This window comes from Myxocyprinus asiaticus, chromosome 32 (genome assembly GCF_019703515.2).
Source record: "Myxocyprinus asiaticus isolate MX2 ecotype Aquarium Trade chromosome 32, UBuf_Myxa_2, whole genome shotgun sequence".
In the NCBI taxonomy this organism is placed as follows: domain Eukaryota; kingdom Metazoa; phylum Chordata; class Actinopteri; order Cypriniformes; family Catostomidae; genus Myxocyprinus; species Myxocyprinus asiaticus.
Genome location: NC_059375.1, coordinates 15,862,342 through 15,872,812, shown reverse-complemented (window position 1 = coordinate 15,872,812; position 10,471 = coordinate 15,862,342). Strand labels below are relative to the sequence as shown.

Sequence of the window (10,471 nt, the reverse complement as noted above, 5' to 3'; positions counted from 1 at the left end):
TCATCAGAGTAAGACGCCGCGCAAATCGACCCCCGCTACCCAGTATTCTACTGGCAAATGTTCAGTCTCTGGACAACAAGCTCTGCAAGCTGAAAGCGCGGATCTCTTTCCAACGAGAGACGAGGAACTGCTGCATTATCTGCCTTACAGAAACTTGGATGTCTGCGGAGATTCCAGACTCAGCCATTGAACCCGCGGGGTTCTCCGTGCACTGAGCGGACAGAGCGAAAGACCTCTCAGGTAAAAGCAGAGGTGGTGATGTATGTTTTATGATCAGTAAATCCTGGTATGATCAGAGGAATGTACATTCTATCAAGTCTTTCCGCTTTCCTGATCTGGAATTTCTCATGCTTCTGTGTTGACCATTCTGTCTACCGAGGGAATTCACAGCGGTCATTATCACTGCTGTGTACATCCCCCCACAAGCTGACACAGACCGGGCACTCAAGGAACTGTATGGGATTATAAGCAAGCAGGAAACCTCGCACCCTGAGGCCGTGTTCATTGTGACCGGGGACTTTAATAAAGCCAGTTTCAAATCAGTTGCACCAAAATACCACCAGCACATTAGTTTCAACACACAAGGGGACCGGGTTTTGGACCATTGCTACTCTCCCTTCCGGGATGGCTACAAATCCCTCCCCCGCCCACCATTTGGCAAATCGGACCACTCTTCCACTCTGCTTCTGCCCGCTTACAGGCAGAAACTGAAACATGAAGCACCCACTCTCAGAACGATCCAGTGCTGGTCGGACCAATCAGACTCTATGCTACAGGACTGTTTTGATCACGCGGACTGGGAGATGTTCCGGTCTGCCTCTGATGACGACATCGAGCTTTACGCTTATAGCGTAATGTGTTTCATCAGAAAGTGCGTAGAGGACATTGTTCCGACCAGAACAACAGGGATCTATCCGAACCAGAAGCCATGGATTAATAGCGATGTTCGCGCGGCACTTAATGTGCGGACCTCCGCTTTTAATTCCGGGAACACGGAGGAGCATAAACAAGCCAGTACAGAAACAAGATTGAAGGACAGTTTAACACCACCAACTCTAGAAGCATGTGGCAGGGAATTAACATCATCACGGACTTTAAAGGGAATAAAAACTCCGCCATGAACACCGCTGCCTCTCTCCCGGATGAGCTAAATACTTTTTATGCTCATTTTGAGGGAAATAACACCGCCCTCGCGGAGAGAGCTCTCGCAGCCAAAGCTACAGAGGTTAGTTCACTCTCCATCTCTGTAGCGGATGTAACCCGATCATTCCGACGGGTGAATATCCGCAAAGCTGCGGGCCCAGACGGCATTCCGGGCCGCATCATCAAAGCGTGTGCGAACCAGCTGGCTGGTGTTTTTACAGACATTTTCAACCTTTCCCTCTCTTTGTCTGTAGTCCCCACATGCTTTAAAACATCCACCATTGTGCCTGTTCCTAAGCAATCAAAAATCACTTGCTTAAATGACTGGCATCCTGTTGCTCTGACCCCCATCATCAGCAAATGCTTTGAGAGACTAATCAGAGATTACATCTGCTCTGTGCTGCCTCTCTCTCTAGATCCACTGCAGTTTGCTTACCGCAACAACCGCTCCACTGATGATGCCATTGCATCTACAATACACATTGCTCTCTCCCACCTGGAAAAAAAGAACACTTATGTGAGAATGTTGTTTGTAGACTACAGCTCAGCATTCAACACCATAGTGCCCTCTAAGCTTGATGAGAAACTCCGGGCTCTGGGCTTAAACAGCTCGCTGTGCAGCTGGATCCTGGACTTCCTGTCAAGCAGACGCCAGGTGGTTAGAATAGGCAGCACCATCTCCTCATCACTGACCCTCAACACTGGAGCCACGCAGGGCTGTGTTCTCAGCCCACTCTTGTATTCCTTGTACACACATGACTGTGTGGCAACACATAGCTCCAATGCCATCATTAAGTTTGCTGATGACACGACGGTGGTAGGTCTGATCACTGACAATGATGAAACAGCCTACAGAGAGGAGGTGCACACTCTGACACACTGGTGTCAGGAGCACAACCTCTCCCTCAACGTCAGTAAGACAAAGGAGCTTGTGGTGGACTTCAGAAGAAAAGACAGAGAACACAGTCCCATCACCATCAATGGAGCACCAGTGGAGAGAGTCAGCAGTTTCAAGTTCCTGGGTGTCCACATCACTGTGGAACTCACATGGTCCATCCACACTGAAGTCGTTGTGAAGAAGACTCATCAGCGCCTCTTCTTCCTGAGACGGCTGAGGAAGTTTGGAATGAACCACCACATCCTCACACGGTTCTACACCTGCACTGTAGAGAGCATCCTGACTGACTGCATCTCCGCCTGGTACGGCAATAGCACAGCCCACAACCGCAAAGCACTGCAAAGGGTGGTGCGAACTGCCAGACACATCATCGGAGGTGAGCTTCCCTCCCTCCAGGACATATATACCAGGCGGTGTGTGAAAAAAGCTGGGAGGATCATCAGAGACTCCAGCCACCCGAGCCACGGGCTGTTCTCACTGCTACCATCAGGCAGGCAGTATCGCAGCAACAGGACCTGCTCTAGCCGACTCCATGATAGCTTCTTCCCCCAAGCAATCAGACTTTGGAACTCTTGATCTCCCACGATCAAAATACATCAGCACTGCACTTTATTACTCTTACTCTTATATCTCACACCGGACTGTCATAAATTATATTATTATTATATTATATTCTCTCTTAACAACTGACTATCAACCGACAGCCTGAATGTCAATACAGTACAATACAACCTACTTTTTATTGAATAATGGGTATCTATATTGTGTGTATTGTATACTGTACAGTGTATGTTATTATTTGTATATTGTGTTTTGTGTAATTATGTGTATATTAGACTTTACATTGTGTTGTGTTAATTTGATGTTATTGTAAATTGGTATATGTCTCATCACTGTCACGACTGCTATGTTGATCGGAACTGCACCCAAGAATTTCACACACCATTGCACTTGTGTATATGGCTGTGTGACAATAAAAGTGATTTGATTTGATTTGATTTGAAAGCAGGGGAGAGGAGCTTACCCCATACAGCAGAATGGGTCCTAAACTGGTGGTGGTGAGGGGCATAACGAAGCAATGAGTGACAGCTGTGCTGAGTTTATAAGGCAGAGGCTGTATCATGACTGGATAAGATTCCTGAATTGAATAAATGGGTGACATAATGCTTACTATAAGTTCTCTGCCAGAACTAACGCATAGGCTTTAATTTCTAGAGAATTGTCTGCTTCTACCTTGGACAACAGTTTTGAGAGGGCACTTTTCTGCTCCAGCATGAAATGAAGACTAGAACAAAATTCCATTGAACAGTTCTGGGATGAACTGGAACGCTGACTGTAAGCCAGGTCCCATCGACAACATCAGTGCCTGACCTCAGTGATGCTCTTGTGTCTCAATGGGAGTAAATCTCTGCAGCAATGTTTCAACATTTAGTAGAAAGCTTTCTCAGCAGAGTGCAAGCTGTTTCAATTCATGATTTTGAATGTTCAACAACAACATACATGTATCTGTGTGGTATTTTAGTGTCCACATAGTATGGTTGTCTACATTGCTGATGGCTTCGCACACAGCATGCGTGACACAAATTTCGTCATCAGCACAGTCTGCACAGACTGTCCAGGTGCAGTCCAGATTTTTTTCAACATGCAGACAGTCCTTATCTGTGTGCATCGTCGGCGTATGCACCTGCCATTGACTGTACTTAAAAAGTATCACAAAGCAGTCGTATTCGCTCGCAGTCAAAAAAGGATACTTTGAAAGGCAACGCGCTCGACCGGGAAAAAAATTTAATATAGCGGTCCTTAAAGGGATAGTTTAACAAAATTGAAAATTCTCTCATAATTTGCTCACCCTCATGCCATCCCAGATGTGTATGACTTTCTTTATTTTTCTGAACACAAATTAAGATTTTTAGAAGAATATCTCAGCTCTGTAGATCCTCACAAAATGTTTAAGGTCCAAAAAGCACATAAAGGCAGTGTAAAAGTAATCCATTTGACTCCAGTGGTTAAATCCATATCTTAAGAAGTGTATTTAAGTCCTTTTTTATGAGCAATTCCCACTTTCACTTCCACATTCTTCTTCTTTTGTTTTTGCCGTTTTGCATTCGCTGTGCATATCGCCACCTACTGGGAATTTTATAGTAAAAAAGACCTACTGTAAATATTGATCTGTTTCTCGCCCACACCTATCATATCGCTTCTGAAGATATAGATTTAATCACTGGAGTCATATGGATTAATTTTATGCTGCCTTTATGTGCTTTTTGGAGCTTCAAAATTTTGGTACCCATTCACTTGCATTATATGGACCTACAGAGCTGAAATATTCTTCTAAAAATCTTCATTTGTGTTCTGTAGAAGAAAGTCATGTACATCTGGAATGGCATGAGGGTAAGTAAATAATGAGAGAATTTACATTTTATGGTGAACTATCACTTTAAGGTTGTGGAACCATGAATAAAACCTCTAAGACACTCTGGGTCATCAGTAATTTAAAGGTTATGGCTGAACTGGAGGATGTGGGTTCCTCATGAGACACAGATTTATTGTTTATAAAATGGCACAATGGCACAAAATGGCTGTTGTAACCCCCCATTTAAATATGAAAGGTTCTGCTAACACAAGTATTTTGCCCAGGGACACCCTAATATAAAAATGCCTGATTGTATCAGTAACATTGTATAATAACTTTCATTAGCAACATCAACAAACATTATTACATTATGCTAAACTATGCTGACCTTGTTTCTTAATTAACTACTCCTTTGCCATGTTCCATATTCATTGTGCCACTGCATTGTTCAACTTGATGCACATTTGTTGGTTTTACCCAATGGTTTTACCCATATACACTCACCGACCATTTTATTAGGTATACCTATACACCTTCTTATTCATGCGATTATCTTATCAGCCAATAGTGTGGCAGCAGTGCAATGCATGAAATCATGCAGATGCGGGTCAGGAGCTTCAGTTAATGTTCACATCAACCATCAAAATGGGGAAAAAACGTGGCATGATTGTTGCAAGACAGGCATGAGTGGTATGAGTGTTGCAAGACGGGCTGGTTTGAGTATTTCTGTAACTGCTGATCTCCTGGGATTTTCACGCACATCTAAAGACTTAGAGTTTACTCAGAATCGTGCTGAAAAAAATCAATAAAAATCCAGTCAGCGTCAGTTCTGAGGATGGAAAAGTCTTGTTGATGAGAGAGGTCAATGGAGAATGGCCAGACTGGTTCAAGCTGAAAGAAAGGCTACAGTAACTCAGATAACCCGACATGGTCTTCTGCTGTTGTAGCCCATCCACCTCAAGGTTTGAGGTGTTGTTCATTCTGAGATGCTATTCTGCTTCCTACAACTGTACAGAGTGGTTATCTGAGTTGCCGTAGCTCGAACCAGCCTGGCCATTCTCCGTTGACCTCTCTCATGCGTTTCCATCCGCAGAACTGCCGCTCACTGGATGTTTTTTGTTTTTGGCACCATTCTTAGTAAACTCAAGCGACTGTTGTGCATGAAAATCCCAGGAGATCAGCAGTTACAGAAATACTCAAACCAGCCCGTCTATCACCAACAATCATGCCACGGTCGAAATCACTGAGATCACATTTTTTTCCCCCATTCAGATGGTTGATGTGAATATTAACTGAATCTGCATGATTTTATGCATTGCACTGCTGCCACACAATTAGCTGATTAGATAATAGCATGAATAAGTAGGTGTACAGGTGTACATAATAAAGTGGTCGGTGAGTGTATATATTTAAATAAAGCTATAGAACATTTAGGTCACTTTAAAAAAATGTAATAGATATAGTTGTACTTTTTTATTTTGTATTTTTTTATAGAAATTTCTTTATGTTTTATATCAGTTCACGGACCCAGTGTAGTGTCTTCAAGGTCCCCAAGGGTTTCATAGATTAGATCCCCAACCTTGGCTCTAGACTGATAATGGCATTCTGGGTTAAAGCAAAGAGTTCCTGCACAAGACCAACACAAAAAATAAGACTGAATCAGTACATGTGTCAACATGGATTTGAATCAAATGCATCTGTAATATGATACAGAGCTATAGCTCACGTAAGCTATTTTTAATTCATCCACAGGAATAGTGGTGTTTATGATAAATTAATGAGCTATCACATTTACCTTATAGCTTCATGTTGAGAGTGCATAATCTAAATGAGTTATTTCCTAATGAAATGAAATAATTTTTTTAGACACTTATGACATAGATACTGTCCTTTGGTTAGAGCAGGGGATGTGATCCCATAGCCCCCTTGAGAGATTTTATTTAAAACATACTGTGCATGAGAGCTATTCCTAGACTACTAATTTTGCATCTTAATTGGTTTGTTTTGAAGATTTAATAAGCTCAGATTGCACCTACCTTATGTCAGAAATATAAATTCTTAATGGTTGACACGAAACATATTCGTCCAGCTGCATGCAAGCATGGGATACTCTTTCTCTAAGTTTGCACATGGGAATCTGGGAAAGTGTTGTAAGTATAGTCTCCTACCAAATCCTTTCTCATACATTAAAAATACTGCAATGAAAGCAGACTGACTGGAAAGAATTGTCATTTGTAGCTAAATACATGTGTGGTCTTATTGTTGCTACAATATTCTATTGTACCCTTATTTTGATGAAAGTCCTGTGCTACCAGATACTCTTTTAACTATGAACAGGGAAAAAGAAAAGGTATGTTATAGGCTTGTATTGCACCTTGGCTGCCTATAAAACTGCTGCAAAAACAACACGTTTATAGCATTTTGAATGTGGGCCAGATGTGAGACAAATGGCTGTTGTGGTGGGTCACTTTCTCAGTAGCAAGCTAGTGAACACTGTCTAGAATATTAATACCAACCCGAGTCAAAATTTATGTAGATTATGGATTTGTTTTCCTCTGCAGAATTCACAAGAGGATATACATTTTCAAGAAGCAAAATAATCAAAAACTGAATGCACATGTTGGTTTGTTAGAGTTTTAGTTTTAGTTTTATTTTCGTTTACTAAAAACCATTGATAGGAGATTCATAAATGTTTAAACAACCCAGTCTCTCTTCACTTGAACAAAGGGAATTACACTGTCACACTCTGTTACATACAGATGCAAATTTTAATGTTTATGAACAATAATAAATTACATTATAATATATACAGTAATATAAACTATGATTTGATTATGATTATATGCAAAAATCCTAGACTTGCAATACAGTAAATTATCTGCATAAAAATACAGCCCAATAAGAAGCCGATATGCAAAAAATTGTGATACATTGAAAACAAGGAGTAAATTATAATTTTTTTATTAAATTAAAATTATGTCAAAAAGTATGTACAAATTTGCACACACACACACACACACAAATATATATATAAATATATATATATATATATATATATATATATATATATATATATATATATATATACACGTATACACACACACACACACACACACACACACACTGTATACATATATACTGTATATTTCCATAACAAATGGTATCAAAATATCATTAAAAAAATATATATTACCCAGCATGTGTAAATTATTTTGAAATTTTTTAAACACAAGACCATTTAAACCATGGCAGTGTTGGCCATTAACATCTAGTTTATCAACTGTTTCTAAATAAATCCCTCATGAATCACAATCACATTCTTAAGTCATGTGGCAACAGTCTCACGAGAATCCTCAAAAATTTGGTCAAAGCTGGATGCCATGACAACTGTGACATCATTCAATCCACAATCAATTTGAAAGCACTTGTATAGGGGGCTAGAAATGGCATAATCACCCTTAAAATATGCTCCTTCCTTTGCATGGAGACAGAGTAAACTCTTATTCACTAAGTCAACTTTGCTTTTGTGGCATTGCTGTCATGAAAAAATTGAGCCATCAAAAGCGGGGTTATCATGATCCACTTGACTCTTATCAGTGCCTCAGTCTGCACATGTATTTTTTATCTATTGCATAGTAGCAAAAGCAATCTCAGAGGTGCAAAAGGCAGTACTTTGGAGTGCACTAAAGAAATGAAATGTAAGATTGGCACTGCTGGAAGCAGGGATTATCTGTTTACAATAAGGCGGGTATGTGTTGCTACACAAGCCCTAAAAATATATAAAAAAAATACTCAGATGTTCTCAGTGAGAAACATCCTAAAGTAAAACACTCACATCTTGTACGTTAGTATCGTGCAAGACATACCCTTCAGTGTCTCTGTCACAGTGTGTGGGTGAGCTCTTGACGGGGCAGAGGAGGGTGTGGAAATGCCTTCGAAATTTTTCAGACAGACAAGCATACAGTATGGGATTGGCGCAACTCCATGAGTAGGACAGCAGCACCACAAACTCAAAGCCACGGGTGAAGTTGAGTACCAGCTCTGTTCGGTGCAAAGAGCAGAAGTTGAAGATGTAGAATGGCAGCCAGCAAAAGCCAAACACCAGAACAACCGCCACGACCATCTTGGTGACCTGTTTCTCCAAACTGTGGCTTTCCAGAGAGGAGGAAGGGCCACCCTGCGGCCTGGAATTTCTCAGAGTTGCCACCAATGCGGTGTAAAATACAATCATTACAGTGAAGGGTAAGGCAAAGCCAAGTACAAAGGTATAGCTAAGAAAGGTCAACCACCAGGTGTCAGAGGCCAAATAGGGGTCTATAGTGCAGAAACCGTAATTGGAGGAAAAGTATATGGCCATAGGCAAGACAGGAAATAGCGAGATAAACCACATTAGGGCAGCAATGATCTTTGCCCTCTGAGGTGTCCGCCAGCGAGCAAAGCGCAATGGGTCTACGAGTGCCATGTAGCGGTCGACACTCATCACGGTTAGGCAGAATACACTTGTGAATTGGTTGATGCCATCCAGAACCAGAACCAGTTTGCAGACCAGGTCTCCAAAGATCCATTGGTCCTGGAAGTTTTGGATAGCAATGAACGGGAGTCCTACCATGAAAAGGCCATCCGCCAAAGCCAGGTTGAAAATGTAGACGGTGGTTGCAGATGACATTTTGTCTAGCTTTAAAATGGTGATGATGACCAGGGAGTTCCCTCCCAATCCCACGATACATACTGCCAGGTAGAGCACAGCCATGGTAACACTGAAGGCATCAAAATCCTTGTGAATATAGACATTGTTTATCGAAGTACTTTTCAGATCCAGAATTGACACGTTGTCGTAAAACATTCCTAAAGGTATTGCCGTTTCCATTTCTTGTCAGAAACAGTTTGTAGTCCTTCTAGGAGACGTTTACAGGAAAAGAAGGAAAATACAATGAAAGACGATCAAAGTCCAAGAATGTTGCTGAGGTAAATAGTCCTTGCTCACCACTAGTTTACATCCTTATACTTTGTTTCTTCTTTTGTCCTTGAAACAGGCTTATCTTTCCATTCCAATAACTTCAGTATTGGGCATCAAAAAATTCTCAGCCTAAACTTTAAGGAAAACATACTTTACCCACAAACTAGTACAATCTCTGGCACTCAAAGGGCTTGTAAGGTAGTTCCTGACAGATCTATTTGGGAGAAAACCTCAAACTGCATAACAGTTCCTCAGAGAAATCTAGTGGGTGTTAGACCCTCCTGGTGAGTTCTTATATATCCCCCCAGCAGTGCCCAGAGTGTGTGTGTGTGTGTGTGTGTGTGTGTGTTATGTTTGTGAAAAGTTATTCGCTGACAGACTGCCTCTGACCGCCCTGTTGATGTGATAAGCTGTGCTGGCTCGTTCCAATCCGCTGTTATGAGGTTTCCAGGGTGCCATCTGTTTCAATACTTTTGTTTTCATAACTAAACACTCTTCTCAGAAGATCCCATCCAGCCTCTTCCTTTCACACTCCCTTGCTCACACTCCCTCTCATTTTCCTCCTTCACTCCACCCCTCTGTTTCCTCCCTTTCCTCGCAGTTCAGTGGGGGGGTCAATCTGAGCTGATCAACCCCCAACTTCCCCTCTGGGCCACCCAATTTCCAGATACATCCCCAGCAGATGAGTGATGAATCTGAGCTGGCTCCCTCTGCTTGTTTTAATATACTGTATACCTCCCCCCTAGTGTTTATATTTCTAGCTGATTGTCTTTGTTTGTTGGTCAGTGAATCATTTATCACTGGCTGCAGTGCACAAGGCCTCAGTGGGTGTAAACGGTCACAGATAAAAGGGCAAGAGTAATGAGTGATCACCTAAATCCCGTTCTTCCTCCGACATGCACTGCTGGAATACTCCAATTCTCACACTGAATGTCTCAAGAGATGCAAGAAAACAGTAACTGAGGGAGGTCATCATTGGCAAAAGAGTTACAGTATACAGTATATACACACCTCATTGACAAACTATTTTTGGTTGACAAATTTTGTTATGCAATATGTTAATTGATTTGGATGTCACATGAAATCATTCCTGATTCCTATAATTTGGATCTTTCTATTG

The 10,471-nt window shown here is 41.5% G+C and overlaps 1 protein-coding gene across 1 annotated transcript; it reads right to left on the bottom strand.

The window, feature by feature from the left end:
* Positions 1–7,487: 7,487 nt before the first annotated feature.
* Positions 7,488–10,012, bottom strand: LOC127423173 (somatostatin receptor type 2-like). The gene is made up of 2 exons (XM_051667297.1): positions 9,379–10,012; positions 7,488–9,289 (listed from the first exon to the last, which is right to left on the bottom strand). Exon 2 carries the CDS (start codon positions 9,259–9,261, stop codon positions 8,212–8,214), a length of 1,050 nt encoding a protein of 349 aa, XP_051523257.1. The 5' UTR covers positions 9,262–9,289; positions 9,379–10,012; the 3' UTR covers positions 7,488–8,211.
* Between the last annotated feature and the right edge of the window lie 459 nt (positions 10,013–10,471).